Genomic DNA, 24,217 nt, shown 5'->3' on the forward strand with positions numbered 1-24,217 from the left:
CCCTCCCACCTACAGCTTACACCACGGATGAACCAGGGCACACTTCAGGCTGAGGTCAGATGTAGCCTCTGAATCTTTTTTTTTTTCCTTGCCAGCTGTGCCCATGGAATGCAGAAGTTCCTGGGCCAGGGATCTAACAGCAGGGACACCACCAAATCCTTAACCTGTTGCGCCATAGGAGAACTCCACCTTTGGATTTTTTTTTTTTCCTTTTCTAGGGCCGCTCCTGCAGCATGTGGAGGTTCCCAGGCTAAGGGTCTAATCGGAGCTGTAGCTGCCGGCCTACACAAGAGCCACAGCAACGCCAGAGCCAAGCTGCATCTACGACCTACACCACAGCTCACGGCAATGCCGGATCCTTAACCCACTGAACAAGGCCAGGGATCGAACCCACAACCTCATGGTTCCTAGTTCCCTCATGGTTAACCACTGAGCCACGACGGGAACTCCCACCTTTGGATCTTAATACAGCACCCCAGGTAGTCACTCTCAACTGACCTGAGTGCTCAGGTGAGCTGAAATCTCTATGCCACTCCTACCCTAGCATTATTCTGGGCCCATGTGTCCTCCAGACCAGAGTAAGCTGCTAGGGAATAGGTTCTGCCCCTTGTGTTCCTTGTTAAAATTATTACAAGTGCTCAGTGGTGTTTGCTAAATAGAATGGCCACACAGTTAATTCGAAGGAACGCACAGAACACAGATTGGCAACAAAAAGTTGTGTTACCGAGGTGGGATTATGGGTGAAATCTGTGCTTGCATCTGCATGGCTGTTTCAGTAAACAAAAATGGTTTCGAATGAAGCAAAGACTGGGAGGAGGGAATGGTGAGGGAGGAGGGAATGGTGAGCAGGATGGTCTGGGGACAGCGGTACCTACCTCACGATTGGATTTCCGTGGTACAGGATATAAATGCCAGCCTCCTTATTTGAAAAGATCTGGTTATTCCGGATGATGCCTTTCCCATTGCCGAGAACAACAATGCCAGAGCGAAGGCCATGGTGGATCTGGTTACACTGCAAGGGAACATCAGACACCAGAGAGGGCAGATCAGACACGCCAGTGAGCAGCAAAGTCAACACCACCCCACAGCACCCGAACTAGCGGAGAAAACCAGGTGGGTGCAGGATCCCTGGCACCAAAGAGAGGATGGACCAGGTTGCTGTCGTGCCTTCTGCACGGGCAGACGTGGACACCTGTGAGGGAGGCTCCCGAGAGAGGAGTCCTTCCCACCCTGCCTCTCAGGATGTAGTTACTGCTGTGGGCTCTCGCCCTTCGCCTGCAATGCAGCTGAAAATTTCAGAGCCTCCAAGAGGCCCCCAAGCCCACCATCATCTGGCTAGGCCCCGTCACCCAGGGTGCCCACCTCTCAGGAATGGGACAGCACCTTAGTACTCAGGAGCATTGGCAAAGTGCAATCCGGAGGGGCCACCCAGGGAAGGGGGCAGCCACTGGCAACTGGGCCTCCCTTCTCACTCAGGGGGCCTGTGGAGGGTGCGGCCCCAGGGAGCTTAAGTGTCCCATGAGGCATGATGTCACAGATAGTGTATGACCTACCCTTGGAGAAATTCATACTATACCTCTCTGTGCCTTACAGGGAAATGGGCCCAGAGTCAGACGTAATGGTTGTGGCAGAGCCGCACCTGAAACCTTGTTTTTCAATTTTCTAGTCAGCTGCTTTGGCACAGTGATAAAAATTTTAATAGAATTATAATAAATTTTAATAAATTATAATAAAATAACTGCACTCTAATTGTTAATTTACAGCCGAAATATAACCCTACGCTTAAACTAGGAAGCTAACTGTTTCTCTTCCAAAATCACTGTGCGGAAACCAAGTTCCAGTTTGCTTGAAAGGGTATCATGTTGCAAGCTCTCCTATTCTAACTCACTTTCCAGATTTTCCCCTGAAGGATCTGGCTGACTCCCCAGGGTGACTAACCACTGCCTAGAGAAGTTTCTCACAGGGTTGAAAAGCAGGGGGAGAGAGGTGTAAGCAGTGTCCACCCCACACCCTTTCACAAAGCCGGGCACTACTCCCTTGCCCCTCCACCTGCTAAACAGGCCGGTCCTTCTGCGCCTGAGAAGGCAAACTCCTCTCACCTCTGTGACAACAGTGGTGATAATCTAAGCCAAGGCCACACATCACATACCAGCAGCAAGGCAGAAAGAATGAGAGGATCGGATGAGGAGAGGACACTGGCTAGGTGTGCCTTTTGAAATATAGCTAGAAACTTGCCTTTCTCTGCATTTGCAAGGGCAGTTTAGAAATTCTAGGTTAAGAATATCCCAATAAATTCATTTGAATAATAAAAAAAAGAAAAGGAAAAAAAAAAAAGAATATCAATGCTGAGGAGTTCCTACTGGGGCTCAGTGGATTAAGATCCCAACTGGTATTCATGAGGATGCACGGGATGCTCAGTGGGTTATGGGCCTGAAGTTGCTGCAGGCTGTGGCGTAGGTCAAAACTGGCCCAGATGTGGTATTGCTGTGGCAGTGGCGTAGGCTGGCACCTGCAACTCCAGTTTGATACCTGGCCTGGGAACTTACAAGTGCAGCCTTAAAAAAAAAAAAAAAAGAAAAAAAAGAAAAAAGAAATAAAATCAGTTTTAGGAGTTTCCATCATGGCTCCAGAGTAATGAACCCGACTAGTATTGATGAGGACGTGGGTCTGCTCCCTGGCCCTGCTCAGTGGGGTAAGGATCTGTGAGTCGTAGATTCCAATCCCAGCTCTGTCACTAGACATGTGATCTGTGGGCGAGATCCTTAGCGTCTTTTTTTTTTTTTTTTTTTGGTCTTTTTGCCTTTCCTAGGGCCGCTCCTGCGGCATATGGAGGTTCCCAGGCTAGGGGTCTAACCGGAGCTGTAGCCACCAGCCTACACCAGAGCCACAGCAACGCGGGATCCGAGCCGCATCTGTGACCTACACCACAGCTCACGGCAACGCTGGATCCTTAACCCGCAGAGCAAGGCCAGAGATCAAACAGAAACCTCGTGGTTCCTAGTTGAATTCGTTAACCACTGAGCCACGACGGGAACTCCAAGATCCTTAGCCTCTTTGTGCCTTAGCATCTTCACCTAAAAAATGAGGATAATAGTAATTCTATCTAACAGGGTTGTGTAAAGATTAAACCATAATTAAATACATAGATACCAAGTGCTTTACAACAGTATCTGGCATATAAGCACTAGACATAAGGGTGAATATTATTTTTCCAAGCCCATAAAAACTCTATCATGTTTCCCAGTTTCTGTGAAATCTTGTCTCTCAGAGAAGGCTGGAGAAAAAAAAAAAAAAATGGGGCAAGCTTCTCATGTCACTGGCCTCACACTCTAGGATTTTAAGTGGCTTTCACACTGGCATAAGATCAAACTCACTATGGCCTCACGCTATCAGGGAGACAAGTAATCTTCAGAACTAAGTATCCTAAATGTTTTTGCTATAGTAACGAATGAACTACATTTTTTTTTTTTTTTTTTTTTGCTGTTTAGGGCCACACAGGTGGCACATGGAAGTTCCCAGTGTAGGGGTCAAGTCAGAGCTATAGCATTCAGCCTACACCACAGCCAAGGCAACGTGGGATCCGAGCCACGTCTACGAACTATATCTCAGCTCATGGCCATGCCGGATCCCTGACCCACTGACTGAGGCCAGGGATTGAACCTGCATCCTCATGGATACTAGTTGGATTCGTTTCTGCTGCAACACAACAGGAACTCCCGTAACTTTATTTTTAATCCATGTGTGCTTTATTTTTGACCCAAGTTATTTTTCACGGCAGATATGATATCTTTATTCTTACCAAACTCAGAGCCCAAGAGAGCATTTCAGGGCTGAGGGAGGGAATAGCCCATGAATGCCCCTGTCTATCCAGTCCTCTTCTTTATGGGGGAGACTACAGGGATGTGACTCTCAATACACAGAAAAAGAGATGCTGAGTCACAAGGACACACAGAGAAAAGGGCAGGAACCACTTGCAAAGAGAAAGCAGTGGAAATTCAAGATGGCAACATATGCTTAAACATCCTTAGAAAAACAAGGTCTGTGAGAACCAAGAGCCACACTGCAAAAGGGCACGAAGGTGGAAGGAAGTACCAGAATGAGAGGGTTGGACTTTTTCCGGATGTCGATGCCGGCCTCCGAGTTGTGGTCAATGTTGTTGCCAGCGATCAGGCCTCCGCCCTCCAAGCGAAGGAAGATGCCTGACGCTCTGCAGTGGTGGATGTGGTTCCTGAGCACGACGACCTGGGCAGAGAAGAGAGAGCCATTCACTCTCCTGTCACAGGGTATGTGTAAGAGGGCTCAGGGAACCCTTCTTCCTTCTCATCTGCTGAGTGCGGTCTACCTGCGGCCGGCCCCGCCACTCTCTACTGAGCCACCTTTGTGCCCTTCCCCACTTGCCCTGCAGGCTCTCTGCCACCCTCCCACCGGTTCTTCACTAAAGCCTGGATCTAAGCTGGGCCCTGCACTTCCAGTCACACCTTCTGAGCAGAATGAAAAAGGAGGCTTGGAGTTCCCTTCCTGGTGCAGTGGTTAACGAATCCGACTAGGAACCATGAGGTTGCGGCAGGTTCAATCCCTGGCCTCGCTTGGTGGGTTAAGGATCTGGTGTTGCTATGAGCTTTGATGTAGGTCACAGATATGGCTCGAATCTGGCATTGCTGTGGCTGTGGCATAGGCCGGCGGCTACAGCTCCGATTAGACCCCTAGCCTGGGAACCTCCATATGCCACGGGTACAGCCCTAAAAAAGACAGAAAGACAAAAAAAAAAAAAGGGGGGGGGATGCTTGGAGGAGATGGGATTTAGTCGTCTGCAAACTCTACATGCACTGTGGTTACATGAAGATTTCCCCAGGGGGCCAGGGGCACAGCTTCTTTGAATGGAATCAAGTGCAGATCCGCCACTTCTACATGCCCCGTTGCTGCAGTTCACCTGCCCGAGGGAGCGCCTGAGGGTAAGGACCCCACCTCTCCCACCTGCCTTTTCACTCTTCACTCTGAAGACAAATGCCCATTCCTGCCTATTCTGCATCTTTCCTGAGGCATCATCCTAGGGTGGAAAACCCACAACTAGAAGTGCCGGTATAAGGATAATGAGGTCTCTTTAAAACAAGGTACCATAACCCAGTGCACAGCTTATTAAGGGCATGCAGTAAAGCCACTTACATTTTCTTTTTACATTTACTAATTACATACAAAATTTAGAATATACATATATATTTTTTCTTTTTCTTTTTAGGGCCGCTCCCACGGCATATGGAGGTTCCCAGGCTAGGGGTCGAATTGGAACTGTAGCTGCTGGCCTACGCCACAGCCATAGCAATTCGGGATCTGAGCCACATCTGTGACCTACACCACTGCTCACTGCAAACGCAGGATCCTTAACCCACTGAGAGAGGCCAGGGATCGAACCTGCGTCCTCATGGATACTAGTCAGATTCATTTCTGCTGAGCCACGATGGGAACTCCAAGAACATATATTGTTTTAAACAACTGTACATAAACAATAAAATTTTATGTTAAGGTAAACTGTGTACTAACAATATATTACATTAGGATAAAACTCTGGGCTGGGTAAAGAATAATGGCAGTAAAATTTCAAGGAGAAGCTTTCTGCTTAGGATGGAGAAAGCTGGGAAAAGCATTGCTCCTACACTTAGAACAAGACACCAAACCATAACTTTCTTGAAGCCATCTGAGAGCCTCGGCTGCAGGGACACCCAAGTAGCCTAGAATCTAAGAGAAACAGGTGCCTCTAAGGACACGAGGCATGAACACTTGGTTGCCTCAACTGATGCCAGTGCCAACCAAACTGGTAAGAAGAGCTCAGCTAAACACATTTGTGAGTTGTTAAAGGCTGAATGTGAACTAGTGTGAGAACAGAGAAACTCTGGGAGCAGCGGCATCTATTCACGTCCCCGTGGACCTGACCACATGCTCGTGGACAAAGACTGAGGGCAGGACCAGAGACAGGAGACGGCCTCCCTCCTGGTGGGTGCAGGGGGGAGAGCACATCAGCCACCACGGAGAAGCTCTGGGCCCCTCCTGGCTTTCTCATCCCTAACTTTCCCAGAGAACAAGCCTTTCGCAACTGTGGGGAGGTCAGCAAAACCTTGTGGCTGTTAAGGAAGAGAACAACAAACCCTTTAACCCTGAGGGAGGTGGGAGGAAAATAACCCTGGAAGAAGATGTGGTACATATATACACAATGGAATATTACTCAGCCATTAAAAGGAACGAAATACCGGCATTTTTAGCAACATGGATGGACCTAGATATTATCAGGCTAGGTGAAGTTTGGCCATACAGTGAGACACCAACATCAAATGCTTTCACTGACATGTGGAATCTGAAAAAAGGACAGAATGAACTTCTTTGCAGAATAGATACTGACTCACAGACTTTGAAAAACTTACGGTTTCCAAAGGAGACAGGTTGGGGGGTGGGAGGATGCGCTGGGGTTGTGGGATGGAAATCCTATAAAACTGGATTGTGATGATCATTATACAACTACAAATGTGATAAATTCATTGAGTAATAAAAAATAAATTAAAAAAAAAAGAAAAAACAACCTTGGGCCTCGATCAGGAGAGCCCCTGAGTGCTGGGGGAGAGGCAGGACCACTGCCAAGGGCCTACTGCCAAGGTGCTAAACCCATGGACACAGCACCTACCTAAGACTAAGGATAAACTGGGACACGAGAGACCCCTTACCACCCACCACGCCACCAGGCTGGCTAGCCAGAGCCACCAACGGCAGCGGCCTATTGCTGGGATGGGCGGGAACATGGAGGAGCAGGTGCAAGGACCTAAAGCAGACAAAAGCCCATTGGCAAGCAGCCCAGGTAATGCCAGAGGAATCAGGAGCCTGCGGTTCACCGCCGAAGTCCTCACAACAGCAAGAAAATCTGAGCCTTGCAAAAGAAGTATGCCCCTACCCATGTGTATACACAATTTATTTCCGTCTCAACCGTCCTACACAAGACACCTGACTCTAAACTAAAAATTACCACCAGATAACCAAAGAAGCAAGAACTAATTTCTTTGTTCCTTCGGCCAGCTTCCACCTTCCCGGGGATAGAGGGCAAGGCTGGGCAGTTGCCCTCTGGCCACTCATTCAAGGACTTGGTCCTGGGACCAGCTCACCAGGCCCTGCACTCTGGGCCTCAGCTCCCTGATTGTATTTATGTCACTTGGCATATACGTGTTCCTGAGGCTGGGGGTGGGTTTAATCAAAAACCAGTCACAATCAGTTGTTTTCAGGTGCCCTTCTGGAGACTCACTGGGAATAGCTGGCTGCACGATTCAAGAGGGTACAACCAAAGCCGTGATGACTCCAGCTACCACTGGCTTTCAAGTCTGCACGTCAGGGCACATCTCTCTGCAGAGCTCTAGACCCAAGTGACAGAGGGCACCTGTGCAGAGATCACTGGTGCTCCCAACTCGACATGACTTCTTTCCACACCCTAATCTTCTCCCATGTTCCTGCCTCTGCCTCAGTCACTCCGGCCAGAAATCTAAGCTCTATAGCCTTGACTGCTCCCTCCCCAGGCTGCCCTGTCCCCTCCTCTCCAGCTTTGGACCGTAACTATTTCATTGCCTCTCACTGATTTTGTCTCCAATCTTGATCTCCTCCATCCTACACCAAGCTGACAGGAGGAGCTTTCCAGATGCAGAGCTGGTTACAATTCTCTGCTTAAAATCTCACAGTGAGGTCCCACTGCCTTCAGGACAACTCCAATCTCTCTGGCAAGACACCTGTGCCTCGCTCACTGGCTCCTGCTGACCCCGCCCTCGTCTCCTCTTGCAGCCCTCGTCTCTGGATGCTGAGGTTACTTGTAAATCCCTGAATGTCCTGTGTCCTCTCTACGTCTGGGCCTTCCTGCAGCCTCTGCTGCCTCACAACTTCACCTGCCAACTCCTGGTCTTCCTGGACAGCTTGGCCCAGGCACTACCCTTCATGAAAGCTTTTTTAAAACAGTTAAAAAAAAAAAATGTATGGAGTACCTGCTATGCACCAGACACACTGCTAAGCATACACACACACTCACACAAACACACACACACACACACACACACACACACACACCACACCACACACAACCCTAATTAATCCTTACCACACCTTGGAGTAGGTTGTATCATCATCAGTCCAAAGGAATATACACAGCTATTAAGGGGTAGAACCAGAGTCTTTGTTTTTTTGTTTGTTTTTTTCTTCTTCTGGGTTTCTTTGCTTTTTAGGGCTGCACCCATGGTATATGGACGTTCCCAGGCTAGGGGTCGAATTAGAGCTGTAGCCGCTGGCCTACACCACAGCCACAGCAACACTGGATCTGAGCTGTGTCTGTGATCTACACCACAGCTCACGGAAACGCTGGATCCTTAACCCACTGGGCAAGGCCAGGGATGGAACCTGCATCCTCATGGATCCTAGACGGATTAGTTTCCACTGAGCCATGACAGGAACTCCCTGGAACCATATTCTTAATAACTATGCAGGGAGGAAAGCCTCCCTTAAGGGCTCACCCCAGGTCCTTTCACTGCAGTAACCCTGAGAGCCAAAGCTACCACCCACTCCTTTTATTTGATCATTATTTTTTATGCTCTGTTTAAAGCACAGTCTTTTTTTTTTTTTTTTTTTTTTTGCCTTTCCTAGGGCCGCTCCCAAGGCATATGGAGGTTCCCAGGTTAGGGGTCTAACCGGAGCTGCAGCCACCAGCTTACACCACAGCCACAGCAACATGCGATCCGAGCCACGTCTGCGACCTACACCACAGCTCACTGGCAACACCGGATCCTTAACCCACTGAGCAAGGCCAAGGATCAAACCCACAACCTCATGGTTCCTAGTTGGATTTGTTAACCACTGCGCCACAATGGGAACTTCCTAAAGCACAGTCTTATATGATGCCTTCAGCATAACACCATGTGAAATCCTTTTTGGAAGGGGGGAAAATACAATTAAGATGCAATTGCTATTAACCATTCTAGAAGCCTTCAGAGACTTGCAAGACCCACATGTGACATCTGTACGATGCCCTACAGTTTCCTAAGTGCTTTTGCCAACATCACAGAATTGAATCTTCACAACCCTCACCCCCCCCCCCCCCCCGTGAAACAGGCGGGGCAGGAATGCTTATTTCCACTTCAGAGAAGAGGAAGGTAATGTTCACAGTGAATTAGTGGAGAGGTGAGACCCAAACCTAGAAGCTATCTTGGCTTCCTTCTAAAAGGCCATGTCTTTCCTTTTTCTTCTCATTCTTTTTAGGGCTGCACCCAAGGCATATGGAGGTTCCCGGGCTAGGGGTCGAATGGGAGCTGCAGCTGCCGGTCTGTGTCACAGCCATAGCAACACGGGATCCAAGCCACATCTGCAACCTACACCATGTCTTTCCTTTTAGAAGCCCTTCCTGGAGTTCCCTTCATGGCTCAGTGGTTAACAAATCCGACTAGGAACCATGAGGTTGAGGGTTCGATCCCTGGCCTTGCTCAGTGGGTTAAGGATCCAGCGTTGCTGTGAGCTGTGGGGTAGGTTGCAGACGAGGCTCAGATCCCACGTTGCTGTGGCTCTGGTGTAGGGCGGTGGCTACAGCTCCGATTAGACCCCTAGCCTGGGAACCTCCATATGCCACGGGAGCAGCCCAAGAAATGGCAAAAAAAAAAAAAAAAAAAAAAAGAAGCCTTTCCTGTCCCCAGCCTTTTACAGGATCTGCAGACTGTCCTGCGGTGCCCGAAAGGGCTGCAGGAACCAGGTGCTGACAGCGTCCAGGGCGGGATGAGCCATACTTAGCATGATGTCCTCACGTCTCAATGGGGCTTTCCAGGTCTTGGGCAAGGTGGCTTCTGCTCACCTCCCCTGCACACTTTTCCACACCTTGTCTGTCTCCACCATGTGGCTGAATTCAGCCTCACACCCAGGCCCCCGGTGCAAGATGTCTGCTGCCTGCATCCTCACGTTGCACCTCTTTTTCACCACATGCATCCCCAACTTGCCTCTCCTCTCCTCGTTCTACTCAGCTTAGCCATCTCCTCACCTAAGAAGCCTTCTCGAACCACCCCCTACAGTTTGGATCAAAGGCAGTGATCTTATCTCTCTGAAGTTTCTCAAATCCAGGCTCAAGAGCCCTTGTTCCTCTTACTAGAAGTTGGGTGACATGTTCAAGAAGCAGCATAACGTAGCAAAAGGAGGTGGAAGACACAGGTCCCAGCCCCCATTCCTCTAAATGGCTGTGTGATCCTGAGTTAAGTCACCTTCCTCTCTCGGCCGGCTTCCCCTCTGTAAAGAGGGAAGAATAGTTTTCTGCCCTGTCTAATCAGATGGCAGACATGACGCAAGTGAGGGTTATAAGCTTATAAGACAATGATTTTTTTTAAAAATGCAGAATTGGAGTTCCCGTCGTGGCTCAGTGGTTAACGAATCCGACTAGGAACCATGAGGTGACGGGTTCAATCCCTGGCCTCGCTCAGTGGGTTCAGGATCCGGCGTTTCTGTGAGCTGTGATGTAGGTCGCAGATGTGGCTCGGATCCCATGTTGCTGTGGCTCTGGTGTAGGCCGGCGGCTACAGCTCTGATTTGACCCCTAGCCTGGGAGCCTCCATACGCTGCGGGAGTGGCCCTAGAAAAAGCAAAAAGACAAAAAAAAAAAGAAAGAAAGAAAAAAATGCAGACTAGCTCCACCCCAGCTCTCCTGCATATGGCCACGGACGCTCCTCCCCACTCAGAAATCAGGTTCCTGGTGACCCAGTGAGGCCTCCCGGGTCTGTACAGGAAGCCCCGTGACAGCACCTTGCTATTGTGAATGCACCGCACCGCGTAAGTCAGGTTCCGGAAGATGTTCCCTTCCATCTTGGCTCGGCCATAGGAGCAAACGAAGACGCCTCCCTTCCCATCCTGGAAGAGGCACTTGCGGATGAGGCAGCCCTGCACGGAGCTGGCCAGTGCCATGGCCTCCCTGTCCCTCTGCAGCTCCTGCTGCAGCGAATTCAGCACCAGGCAGCTGGGCAGCTGGATGGATGCTCCTGGCAGTGGGGGACCCAAAAAGGAGCCCCCCAGGACGGGCCGCGGGCCCTGCACTTGGTAGGACAGTCTGTACGTGAGCTGGTCCTCGTCCTCATCCTCACTGCTGGGACTCAGGCCTCCGTCGCTGCTGTCGGGGGTCCGGGCCACCCGTTCCCCATCGCTGCCCACCTCTGCCTCCCGAGCGCCGGCTTTGGGGGGGCTGGAGGCTGGACTGGTAGGGCTCTGGCTGCCCTCAATGACCATGCCACAGGTCCTCGGGCTCCAGGCCTGGTCTCTGCTCTCCAGGTCCAGGGCCATGACTGAATCAGAGTCCTCTGCTGGGAGCACGCTGGGAGAGGACTTGATAAGCCCTAAGAGATACGTGTAGGCCCAGTTTTTTTCTGAGGACGGGTGGCCCTCAACAGTCACAGAGTTGTTTTCGCTGCCCACAAATTCACAGTTTTCCAGGACACACAGGGGCACGTTGTGCAGAAAGACATGGGTGTTTTTGAAGGTGCAAAACTTCACTTGGCAGGTGCCCGGGCCATGGACCTGGATGTGGCCATTCTCAAAGTTGCAGTTGTCAAACTGGACATGACCCGAAGTTGTCTGAGGAATGAAAGAGAGAAAGAGGTTGTCACAGGGATAAGATCTGTTTTGCTGGGCACAGCTCTAACTGCTCCATGGGGGGGCGGGGTGGAGCCTGGAGGGGCCATCCATCCTGCTGGTTCCTTTCCCGAGCCGCTTTGTATCATAAGGCAGATCATTTGGAGGTGCCTGTCCTTCCCCCCCTTCCAATCCCAAAGGGCAGGGACCAGAGTGAAATGGATAATGGTAGAAAAAGTCATACTCTGTAGCAAGACCCTCCCTGACACCCTCAAATCTCAAGGAAATTCCCCTAATTCTCATGGAGCACTTAGTGAGAATAAAGAGTGTGAGGGGGAGTTCCCATGGTGAGGCAGTGGAAACAAATCCGAAGAGGAACCATGAGGTTGAGGGTTCGATCCCTGGCCCTGCTCAGTGGGTTAAGGATATGGTGTTGCCGTGAGTTGTGGTGTAGGTTGCAGACATGGTTCGGATCTGGCATTGCTGTGGATGTGGTGTAGACCAGCAGCTGTAGTCTGATTTGACCCCTAGCCTGGGAACTTCCATAAGTCATAGATGCGGCCCTAAAAAGACCTCAAAAAAAAAAAAAAAAAAGAGTTTGAGGGGTGCCATGGAGAAGAGGGAAGATGCTGAAAGCTCACAGGATGCTGAGTGAAACAGGATGGACATGTGTTAATACCAGAGGTGACCAGGAGACTGGTGCTTTGGGGATGATCAGAAATGATGGGGAAAGCTTCAGATTTGCACAGACACTGGAACTGGCTGGGATGCAAGCCCAGCTTCACCAAGCTGTCTGACGGGTGAGGGGTCCCAGTGTGGTGTCTCAGTTACGCGAAGACTGTGTCCCATTACAGGGTGCTCCTCTGGGTCTCACCCTCCAGAGCTGTCCCTTCATTTGCATCCTCTCTTGGCCCTGCAAGCCTGCCTCCACCTAAGCCTGCTGCCCTGCACCTCACCCCAGAGGCCAGCCTGGTGTCTGGACTCAGAGCAGAGCCACGTGAAGCTGGAGGGGCTGAGCAGGCAGTGGGAGGCCCGGCCACAGATGCTGAGAAAGTCTGCATGGGAACTGATGCCAGTGTGCAGAAATGCAGCAAGAGATGGTAGGCCCCGTCCCTAGAGAGGGGACAAGGAGCTCTGCCATGGTCGGGCGAGCAGTACTGAGCAGTGGCTAAGCGCAAGGCTCTGGGGTCTGGCTGCAGGGCACAGTGCCCAGCTCTGCCCCTTCCACGTCTTCCCTTGGACACATATGTCACTTCTCAGCCTCAGCGTCTCTGTCTGCAGCATAGGGCTCACTAGCTAACCAAGCACCGGGCACAAAGCTGGCACCCAATAAAAGTTAGCTATTATCACCTGGGGTGGGGGATCCTCAGCCCTCAGCACAACTCGCCTGAGCCACTCAGCTCCCTTTGGGCCTGATGGAGAAGCCCTGCCACTCTGTATCCTGAGGAAGAACTGTTTCTGAACTTCACGCCAAGTTCCATGTGATGTATTTGAACCATAAAATGAGGGAGTGCCTCTTGATCCCACTTAGTAATCCTTGCATGACTTTTATATTTCCTAGCAGGGACCTCTCTTGAGAGCTTGTTCCAGAACTTAAGTCCCCTTCACTTCTCCAGCCCTTCACTATGGCTAACCTAATTTTGTCTTGTTGCAATTTAAATCCATTCTCTCTTATCCAATCCTCTTTTTTTGTTTTGTTTTGTTTTTGTTTGTTTTTGTCTTTCTGTCTTTTCTAGGGCCGCTCCCACAGCATATGGAGGTTCCCAGGCTAGGGGTCGAATCGGAGCTTTAGCCACTGGCCTACGCCAGAGCCACAGCAACACAGGATCTGAGCTGCATCCGCAACCTACACCACAGCTCACGGCAACGCCAGATCCTTAACCCACTGAGCAAGGTCAGGGATTGAACCCGAAACCTCATGGTTCCTAGTCGGATTCATTAACCACTGAGCCATGATGGGAACTCCTCGATCCTCTTTGTAGGTAAAGACTGGCTCTTGAGAGACACAGAGCCATTGATTGGCTCCTCCTCAGAAGTTGTAGGAAATGTTTGGGAAATCATCTGGGCCTTTGCTTCTTTCAGATGCAAGACAATCATGGATTGAGCACCAGCATACGCCAAGCACGAAGCCGGATGGTGCACTGGGCTACCAAGTCTACAGCCAGGACTCATCCCTTGGGGATCTGTTGCTGCACTTGGGAGTGGAAAGTAGAGGCTGAAATGACTATACTAGTCTATGAAATGCAAAGGTTCTGGAAATGCACTCTTCTTCTGGGTCTATAAATTGGCGCAGGAGAACCTCATAGGTCCTTCTCAACTGCTCTAGCCCTAAAAAGCAAGGAGACTTTTAAGTTTCCAGGGAACCCAGCACAATGTAATTTCGAAAGTGCTTAGGGAATTTCCGCTGTGGCTCAGTGGGTTAAGAACCTGACTGCAGTGGCTTGGGTCCTGCGGAGGCTCATGTTTGTTCCCTAGCCTGGTGCAGTGGGTTAAAGGATCCAGGGTTGCTGCAGCTGTGGCAATGGTCATGGCAGCAGCTCAGATTCAATCCCTGGCCCAGGGTTTGGCCATTTAAAAAAAAAAAAAAGTGCTTAGAAACAAAGGCCTGGACTTGAGTAATTTCTACTTAAGAAAGTTACTCAGCAACTCTAAGCTTCCGTGTCCCTCATCTACAAAATAGCAAGATACCTACTCTACCCCAAATGATTGCTGTGGGGATCAAATGAGGTCGCAGATAGAAAGTCGCCTATATTATGATTATAGGCTTTGGATCCTAGCCTGGTCCCTTACAGAGGCTTAGTTTGCTCATCTATAAAGCCTGGCAACACTACCCATCCTAATCACGGCTGTAAAGACATGCCTGGCACACAGTAAGTACATCATAAATGACTGGTGGCATAATTACGAACCTGAGAGACAATTTCGTTGTTATTGGCACAAGAGTGGCAATATAATTTTTTGTTGACTAGGTACCCAATCTATATATTGCCATCAGTTTCTAGGCAACATAAAAGCTGTAGATTGTTCTGCCAGGAGCTACCAACGCCTCGACCCACGCTTGTCTTTGACCACAACTGCTCTGTATTCCTAGAAGGAATGTGGTCCTGAGAGTCAGTTGTCCTCTCTCCAGTCACTCTTGGCAAAGGCTTGATCTTCTTTGACCCTCCACAGGGTGCGCTAATGGGCTGAAGGTCCCTGGCCGCCAGAGCCTCTCCTCTTTGGCCATCTCTCTGGGAACGCTGTCTTGAAGAGCCAACCTGTTCTCTGCTTCCTGTCACCACGTGGCAGGCTCCTGGAACCTGGCTTTCTCCCCTGGCTGCTCTCCCTGTGGCCTCAGCGGGTCCAGTTTGGAAGGGAAGAAGTACAAAGCAATTTCGGCCTCTAGTCCAAGGCTCTTTTTTTTTTGTCTTTTTGCCATTTCTTGGGCCGCTCCCATGGCATATGGAGGTTCCCAGGCTAGGGGTCGAATCGGAGCTGTAGCTGTCGGCCTACACCAGAGCCACAGCAATGCCAGATCCTTAACCCACTGAGCAAGGCCAGGGATCGAACCCACAACCTCATCGTTCCGAGTCAGATTCATTAACCACTGAGCCACCACGGAAACTCCCTCAAGGCTCATTTTTTAAAATACAGCTTTGAAGTTCCAGTCGTGGCTCAGAGGAAAAGAAAATGACTAGTGTCCGTGAGGACACAGGTTCGATCCCTGGCCTCCCTCAGTGGGTCAGAGATCCGGGGTTGCTGTGGCTATGGTGTAAGCCGGCAGCTGTGGCTCTGATTAGACTCCTAGCCTGGGAACCCCCATATGCTGAGGGTGTTGCCCTAAAGAAACAAGAAAAAAAAAATACAGCTTTGCCAGGAATAAAGCAAAAGTGTGATCTCTACTGCTTCATGTGCCTCTTTCTCAGCTGGTGCAGAACTTAGAGAAGGTTGTCGGAAGAATAATGACTGAACCCTCAACTCCAACAAAAAAGGAGTTACGGACCCACTTAGAAGAGGCCAAAGCCTAGAGTCAGGATGGGAGAGGCCATCCCTGGGAACTGGACACCCACCTTGAACATGAACGGTGAGAACCAGGCCGGCATGAAGACGAGGTTGCACAGGCGTGTGGTCGAGCACTGCTGGTCAATGCTGGCCAGCAGGGCCACTTCGCCCAATTTCCCGTGGCCTACAATCTCCACAGGCACCTTCAGGATGATTTCCCCTTGCTCTTCGTGCAGGCCTGGGAACAGCAGGATGCGGTCAAATAGGCTGGACATGGCCAGGGCACTGCCTAGGCTGTGAAACTCATGGCCTGGCCCGACGCTCAGGGTACGGCGCGTCCTTCTCCGGCGAAACAGAGAAAAGCAGACAGAAGTCTCCAAGATGGGGGCGTTCTTGGTCCACGTCTTGGAGGCCAGGTAGTGCTGCTTGAAGGCCTCCCTCCAAGATGCAGGCTCCACATCAGGCTGGTTGGGCCAGTTGGGGTGGCGGCACTCGATGCAGCCCAGATACAGCTGCCGCCAGCGCGTTCTATCGAGACTGAGGATGAGTTCATACCAGGCCCTGCACACCAGGCTGCAGCGGCCCAGGTCGGGAAGGGGCAGGTAGGCCAAGATCATGCGCCACAGCTCCAGGGGGAGGCCGCCAGCCTCCATGGTCACCTGGGAGACAGACACAGAAGAGAAGTGGTTTTTGTCTACCCTGCTTACGGTCAGTCCCTCTTCTTAAAACATCACCTGCCTTCTGACCCAGGGGTGAACATGCACCCAGGCCCAGCCAATCACAGGAGCCCATCTACTCAGTCAGAATCCTTTCCTGGGATGTTTCTACCTGGAATCAGCAGGGAAGACTCTCTTTTCTCTTAAAAACACTGTAAGGCTATGACCCTGGAACTGCTGGCAGCCACGTTCCCTGCCTTGTGGAGAAGCCCAGGAGAAATGAGGAGACGCTAAAGATAAGAATTGAAAGAGAGGAAATTCCCGTTGTGGCTTAGTGGGTTAAGAACCCAACTACCATCCATGAGGATGCGGGTTCGATTCCTCGCCTTGCTCAGGGGGTTAAGGATCTGGTGTTGCTGTGAGCTGTGGTGTAGGCTGCAGACACAGCTCAGACCCTGCAATTGCTGTGGCGGTGGTGAAGGCTGGCAGCTGCAGCTCCAATTTGACCCCTAGCCTGGGAATGTCCACATGCTATGGGTGTGGCCCTAAAAAGTCAAACAAAACAAAACACCCCCAAAACAAAAACAGTGCACATGTGTATATGTGTCCTGGTAGAACTGACTCCAGATTCAAGATGGCCTGCAAATCTGAGAGATACCTCAACAGCCTACTAAGAAATCCCCCTTCTGCTTAAGCTGGTTTGATGTGGGTTTCTGTGACTTGCAACTAAAAGGGTTTGCACTAGCACGAAGGGAGCCCACCTTTGGCTATTCCGGTCCTAGAGCTATGTCTCCTTATCATGGACCAAATCCCCATGGGAGACAACCTCAGGGAGACTGCTGCTGGATCAGAGGCTGTGGGGTTGGTCCTGGCTCTGCCACTTGCTACTGATGCAACCCTCGTGTCCCAAACATCTAGTGGGCTGGCTGCCCAGCCGCCTGCCCTCTTATTGTTCTCTAGAAAATATCCCCCCCGCCACCAACAGTTGACACCACTTGGTTACAGAGGCAGGGGCTTCCCGCAGCCGTGTGTCTAGAACAACCCTTCCCAGCTCCCTGGCTGCAGATGCCTGGACTCGGGATGGCTCCACTGGCTGCCAGGACCACTAGGGGAATTGGAGTTGCGATTCTAGAACCAGGTTGATGTCTTTTCTGAATGGAAGAGAACGGATGGCTAAGCTATAAATTCAGGAATAGCTGTTGGTATTTCTCTGGGGGGTGAGGGAGGGTGGAGGCACAAAAAGCTGGTCTGCATTGAGAGAAGAAGGCATCAGGGGAAAAAAGCAGAGAAGCGGGCAGAAACAAGGGGCATCCCAGGGTCTCTACAGCACTCCAGGTCAGGACTCCAGTCCACTCGCAAAGCTCAACTTCATCCTCACTTTTGGAATCTCATCGCAACCTGTGTTCTCTTCCAGCAAATTCCCTTTGTTGCTGAAGCCGACTTCACTGCATTTATGTTACTTACACTTAGATTAAGCTCTCTCTACTTACTAGTGTCAGTCTTCCCACTTAAAAACTAAGGAGGCTGAGTTCGATGACCCAGAGGAACTTTCAAGTCTGAACCCTGTAAAGTCTCTACACAACTAGAAACAAAAGCTGGAAACAGGGCAGATTTCACCATTGACTTTAATCACCAAGTTGTCTACCTCTCCAGGTGTTCCCTTTAATTTTATAAAAAATTATGACCACGGAGTTCCCGTGGTGGTGCAGTGGTTAACGAATCCGACTAGGAACCATGAGGTTGTGGGTTCGATCCCTGGCCTTGCTCAGTGGGTTAAGGATCCGGCATTGCCATGAGCTGTGGTATAGGTTGCAGACGCGGCTCGGATCCTGCGCTGCTGTGGCTCTGGCGTAGGCTGCAGCTACAGTTCCCATTGGACCCCTAGCCTGGGAACCTCCATATGCCATGGGAGTGGCCCAAGAAATGGCAAAAAGACAAAAAAAAAAAAAAAAAATGACCATACTTGTCAGCTCCCTCAAGAAGGCTAGAAGGTTAGGTCTGGAAAAAATTCTTAGCCTCCTCAAGACAGATGTGGTTTTGACTGTACAGATGAGTACTGAGCCCAGGTATATAGGTTTTTCTACCATGATCACCCAGTCAAACTCCATGACGTCCTCGGCAGCACTGACAAACGGTGGCTCCAGACTGGCAAGGGTTCCGTACAGAGGAAAGGCTGAGACGCCCCCAGATAAAAGCCACTTTACTCATGGTGGCCTGCGACCCTGTGTCCCCTGTTCCTCACCCACTCCTGTCACACTACCTTCTCAGGCCTTTAGGGAGTAGAACGTTCTTCTATTCCTTCTCTAACCATTCTGGAGGAGGGATCACATCCATTCCCTCAGCTTCAACTACCAGTGTGAACTCAGGACTACAAAATCCATCTCCAGCCACGGCTCCTTCAGGCTCCACACCTGAACACCCTATTGCTGGCCGGGCACGTCTACCTAGATGTTCCACAGATGCTAAAACCTCAGCAATGCATCCAAAACGGAACCTGAATTTCCACTTCAGGCCAGGACAGAATACCTGGAATCGGATTCACCCTCCTGCCAGAAGCAACTACAAAGCTGGAGAGAATACATGAAGCGACGGAATCGATGTTTTCAGGCCCTGAACTGCAAGTCACACAGGCCTGTGATCTCAGAGAGCAGGGAAACAGGAGGGGGGTGCACGATTGCTCCAGCTGTCATCCTTGGCACCTTCTCACCGTCGGTAGGGAGACGGAGCCCAAGCAGAGAAGCAGTCCGCCAAGCACGTGGGTCTGAGTTCTGTGCTGCTGAGGTGGCGGGAATCTGCGAAGCAGGGTACCCAGATGGAGTGAGTGGCACAGAGTAGCGGTGGGTGGGGTGGGCCAGGCGGGCCATGCACATAGGGTAGGACTTCATCAGACCTGGTGATACCAGAGATCACGTGGAGCTGGGAGACCACAGAACTCCAGCCCAGAATATGGAGCATTCACTGAACAAGCATATGGAGTCTCACATCCTTTCTGAGAACTGAGACTCAGAAAGGATGTGCCATGGGAACGAATTCAAATTACAATAATAAAAGCAAGCCTGACAGGATCAAAGGGTTCTGCCAGTAAACTGACTGCCTTCTAGAGTAGTATTTAGGAATTCACGTTGTGGCTCAGCAGTTAAAGAATCTGGCTAGCATCCACGAGGATACGGGTTTGATCCCTGGCCTTGCTCAGTGGGTTCAGGATCCAGCGCTGCCATGAGCTGTAGTGTAGGTTGCAGACTCAGCTGGGATCCTTTGCTGCTGCGGCTCTGGCGTGGGCTGGCAGCTACAGCTCTGACTGGACCCCTAGCCTGGGAACCTCCATATGCTGCCAGTATGGTTCTGAAAAGACACATACACACACACACAAAAGAAAGAGTAAAATTTAACACTGTTAAAAAAAACAAAAAGCACAACATAATCTAGGCTCCTGCAACATGTCAGCTACCACACAGGGTACTGTTAGTGTAAGAAAACTGGAGAGTCCAGAAACGGATCTGTACATGTATTGGTCAGTTGATTTTTGACAAAATGGTAATGCTATTCAATGGGCGAAGAAAAGCCTTTTCATCAAACGGTGCTGGAAAAACTTGATAGTCATATGGAGAAAAAAATGAACTTTTGACACATACCTCATACTGCACACAAAAAATTAACTAGAGTTTGATTACAGGCCAAACATAAAAACTCAATCTAGAAAACCCCTACAACAAAATTTAGGAAAAAATGTTTGCAACTTTGGGTTAGGTATATTACTAAGAACACCAAAGACATCAATCATAAAAGAAAAAACTAATAAATTGGCCTATCGAAATTAAAATTTTCTGTTCAGCAAAAGTCATCATTAGGAAAAGGAAAAGACAAATGGTGGAATGGGAAAAATATTTGCAATACAGAATATACAGGACAAAGAGCTTGAATCCAGGATACATTAAGAAATCCTACAACTCAATAATAACAAAATCTAATAAGAAATAGGCAAAGACTTGAGTAGAACCTTCATAAAAGAAAAATGAATGGCCAATAAATTCCTGCAGCGATGCTCAACATCATTAGTAGTCACTGTTACTCAATTTGTATTAAAACCATAATGAGATAAATGATAACACTGAAAGCATTAAAGCAGCAAAGACGTGAAGCAACTAAAACTCCCAAACATTGCTGGCAGGAGTATGAAATACTAGAATCACTTTAGGAAACTGTTATGCAGTTTTTTCTGCAGTTATATACTTATCCTGTGACCCACAAATTCCACTGCTAGATATAAACCCAAGGTTAGCAAAAATGTACATTTGCCAAACAACTTATATACAAATGTTAAAAAGTTTTTTTTTTCTTCTTAGAGCCGCACCTGCGACATATGGAAGTTCCCAGGCCAGGGGTCGAACCAGAGCTGCAGTTGCTGGCCTGCACCACAGCCACGGCAACACTGATCCGGGCTGCATCTGCAACCCACACTGCAGCTTATGGCCTCACTGGATTCTTAACCCACTGAGCGAGGACAAGATCAACCTGCATTGTCACGGACACTACATCAGGTTCTTAACCCACTGAGCCACAGTGGGAACTCCTGTAAGAATGTTTACAGCAGCTTTATTATTAATAGTAAAACAGACAGAAAACTGGACACAAGCAAATGTCCATCAGCAAAAAAATGGATAAACAGTGGAGAACTCATACAATGGAATACTAGTCAGCAACAGAAACAGATGAACTGCTAATACACTCAATAAGATGGATGAATTAAGAATACATAAAGGAGTTCCCGTTGTGGCTCAGCAGGTTACAAACCCGACCGGTATCCATGAGGATGTGGGTTTAATTGCTGGTCTCGCTCAGTGGGTTAAGGATCTGGCATTGCCATGAGCTGTGGTGTAGGTCGCAGACACGGTTTGGATCTGGTGTTGCTATGGCTGTGGTGCAGGCCAGCAACTGCAGCTCTAATTTGACCCCTAGCCTGGGAATGTCCATATGCCACAGGTGTAGCCCTTAAAACAAAACAAATGAAAAAAAAGAATATGTAACGCAAAAGAAACCAGTCACAAAAGACCATGGATTGTAGGATTCCATTTCAGGGAAGTTCAAAAACGGACGAAATAAATCTATGGTGATAAACGTCAGAACGATGCTTTCAAATGAGGTACGGACTGACTGGCAGGGATCAAGGAGAAACCTTGAGGGTGAAGGAAATATTTTATATTTTCACTGGTATGTTAGTTACAGGGGTGAATACATCTTAAAAAACCTCACTGGACTGTACACCTCTATTCTGTGCATTTTATTTTTATTCATTTTTTGCTTTTTTAGGGCCTCACTCACAGCATATGGAAATTCCCAGGCTAGGGGTTCAATCGGAGCTACAGCTGCCGGCCTACACCTCAGCCACAGCAATGCTGAATCCAAGCCACATCTGCAACCTACACCACAGGTCATGGCAACACTGGATCCTTAGCCCACTGAGCTGGTCCAAGGATCAAACCTGCATCCTCATGGATACCAGTCAGATTCATTTCTGCTGAGCCATGACGGGAACTCCTGTGCATTTTATTGAATGTAAACTTTGCCTCAAATTTAGGGAAACCTTCTTGATTTCGGTCTCTCTTATTCCCTCCCTCTCTCTCCCAGACAGTCTCTCAAGCCCTGCATTTATGACTCAAATTAGTCTTTCCTCTCTACCCTCTCAGTCACTGTGTTAGTTCTGGCTTCACCACCTTTAGTTTGGATACTCAGTAGATTCTTAACAGGTCTCCCTGAAACCAGGTCTGTCTCCAACTAATCCATCTGACATTCAGCTGCCAAGGAGATTTTTCTCAAACACGAAACTGGTCCTGCCACATAGTGTAACATTCCTCAGTGGCTCCCCAAAGCTTCTACGATAAAGCCTAAGGCTTTAGTTTGTTTATATCTAGGACACAGGTCATTAGCTTGTTTGTTTCTCTGGCTTCATCCCTGACATCCTTCCCCCCACCCTCACTTTCCCAATATCATCTCTACAGAGCCTTCTCTCACCCTCTCTCAAGTACTAAATATGCCTCTGAGGGCTTCCGACAGCAACCTAAGAACAGTTCTAGCACATACTTTTCAAAATGGAAAACAAAAGAGAGGACACAAAGCAAATGTGTAGTGTAGCAAATAGTTTTATAAGGCGACATCCTGGAGTTCCCATCACGGCGCAGCAGAAACGAATTTGATTAGGAACCATGAGGTTGTGGGTTCGATCCCTGGCCTCGCTCTATGGGTTAAGGATCTAGCGTTGCCCTGACCTGTGGTGTAGGTCACAGACAAGGCTTGGATCTGGTGTTGCTGTGGCTGTGGTGTAGGCCAGCAGCTGTAGCTCTGATTCCACCCCTAGCCTGGGAACCTCCATGTGCCTCAAGTGCGCGCCCACTCAAAAAAAAAAAGAAAGAATAAGGCAATATCCTGCTAACTTCCTCCTAGAGCAAAAACCGGAATTTTGCCAGCCACTCCAGAAGCCTCTTTATGTACCCCATCCCAATCCCCAGCCCTCCTTAAGGTCAATGTATTCCTCCTGACTCTGTAGGAAGCCCTTCCTTAGCTTTCTTTGTGGTTTTATCACATCAGCACGCATCCTTAGGTGGTATAGTTTAAGTTTTGTGCTTCGGTTGTTAGCTTGCTGTGTGTTTGAGTTCCCATTCCATCTACAGGTTCCCCTTCCATACCCTTCTTTTCTTTACAATGTACCTGTGGATGCACCTGAACCATGTGACCAAAGTTTCTCAGTCTGGACTTTGATGATGGCAACTCAAGGGAGAGTTCAACCTGTTGCCCTGTCAGCTATATCTCCTGCATATTGTCAGCTGGATTGGAGGCCTGACCAGACTCAAGTTCCATTCCCTTAACAGAGCTACAAGGGGTGGTGTATCTTCTTACCAGGAGATGCTACAGGTCTGGCTGTCCCTTTTTTGATATTTGTGCCCACTGATGCCCAATGCCTAGACCCATTTGTTCCCTGGAGGTAAAAACAGCAACATTCCAACTGGATCATCTGGTTTTGATTTATTTGCTGATGTAACTTTCAGCAAATACGAGAATCTCCTCCTCATCTACCATGTGGTTGCCAGAGGTATAGTCCACTGAGGAAAAGCCAGCTTGACTCTCATTTCTCATTCCCCTATTACTCTTTGAAGTAACCAATGTGGTGTGTGTGTGCATGTTTAAACTATTATTATAAACACATGGACGTAAGCACATTTGACGGGTTTCAAGTTTCTGAATTTGCTCTTCCTACTGAAGCTCAGATTGAACCAACTGTAGCCTCATTTTGGTTCCTCAGTCCTTATGGCACAATCTCAATAATACTGGATAGTGTATGTGCTATGTGGTTTGTCAAGATGTTCTTGGCTCATTTTCTACATTTCCTGACCAGACATGGTATCAGACATTTCTCTAAGAATTTGTGGGTTTTAAACACAACCATTCAAAATCTATGGGATGCTACAAAAGCAGTTCTTAGAGGAAAGTTCATAGTGATACAGGTCTTCCTCAGAAAGAAGAAAAATCTCAAATCAACAACTTAACCTACCACCTAAAACAATTAGAAAAAGAAGGAGTTCCCATCATGGTGCAGCAGAAATGAATCCAACTAGGAACGATGAGGTTGCAGGTTCAATTGCCAGCCTTGGTTAGGGGGTTAAGGATCTAGTGTTGCTGTGAGCTGTGGTGGAGGTCACAGACATGGCTCAGATCTGATGTGGCTGTGGCACAGGCTGGCAGCTGTAGCTCTGATTTGACCCCTAGCCTGGGAACCTCCATGTGCCCCAGGTGTGGTCCTAAAAAGCAAAAAAGAATGAGAGAAAGAACAAACAAAACCTAAAGTCAACAAGGAAGGAATCATAAAGATCAGAGAAGAAATCAATAAAATAGAGACTCAAAAAACAAGAGCAAAAAAAATCAATAAAACCAAGAGTTGGTTCTTTGCCTTTCAACTTTGCCTTTGTAAACAAAGTTGACAAACC

General features: G+C 49.0%; 1 protein-coding gene across 11 annotated transcripts in view; it reads right to left on the reverse strand.

Annotated features, from left to right (window-relative positions):
- Window positions 1-24,217, reverse strand: part of FBXO10 (F-box protein 10) — a 96,507-nt gene that overhangs the window by 14,005 nt on the left and 58,285 nt on the right. For 8 of the 11 annotated variants that reach the window (XR_014824094.1, XR_002336813.2, XR_014824097.1 and 5 more), the window contains exons 2-5: window positions 15,654-16,244; window positions 10,786-11,607; window positions 4,093-4,242; window positions 876-1,012 (exon numbers count right to left, since the gene is read on the reverse strand). Coding sequence is in view for 5 of the 11 variants with exons in the window: in XM_084989949.1 (XP_084846075.1) it covers window positions 876-1,012; window positions 4,093-4,242; window positions 10,786-11,607; window positions 15,654-16,238 (1,694 nt within the window). In the remaining 6 variants the exon portion in view is untranslated. Of the gene's footprint in view, window positions 1-875; window positions 1,013-4,092; window positions 4,665-5,164; window positions 8,300-10,584; window positions 11,608-15,653; window positions 16,245-24,217 lie in introns of those variants that run through there. The other 3 variants (XR_014824102.1, XM_084989962.1, XM_084989959.1) reach the window with 3 other exon arrangements.

This window comes from Sus scrofa, chromosome 1, assembly GCF_054392235.1.
Source record: "Sus scrofa isolate SSC_HxYL_T2T_F1_AM1 chromosome 1, Sscrofa_HxYL_maternal_Yorkshire_Landrace_v2.0, whole genome shotgun sequence".
Lineage (NCBI taxonomy): Eukaryota > Metazoa > Chordata > Mammalia > Artiodactyla > Suidae > Sus > Sus scrofa.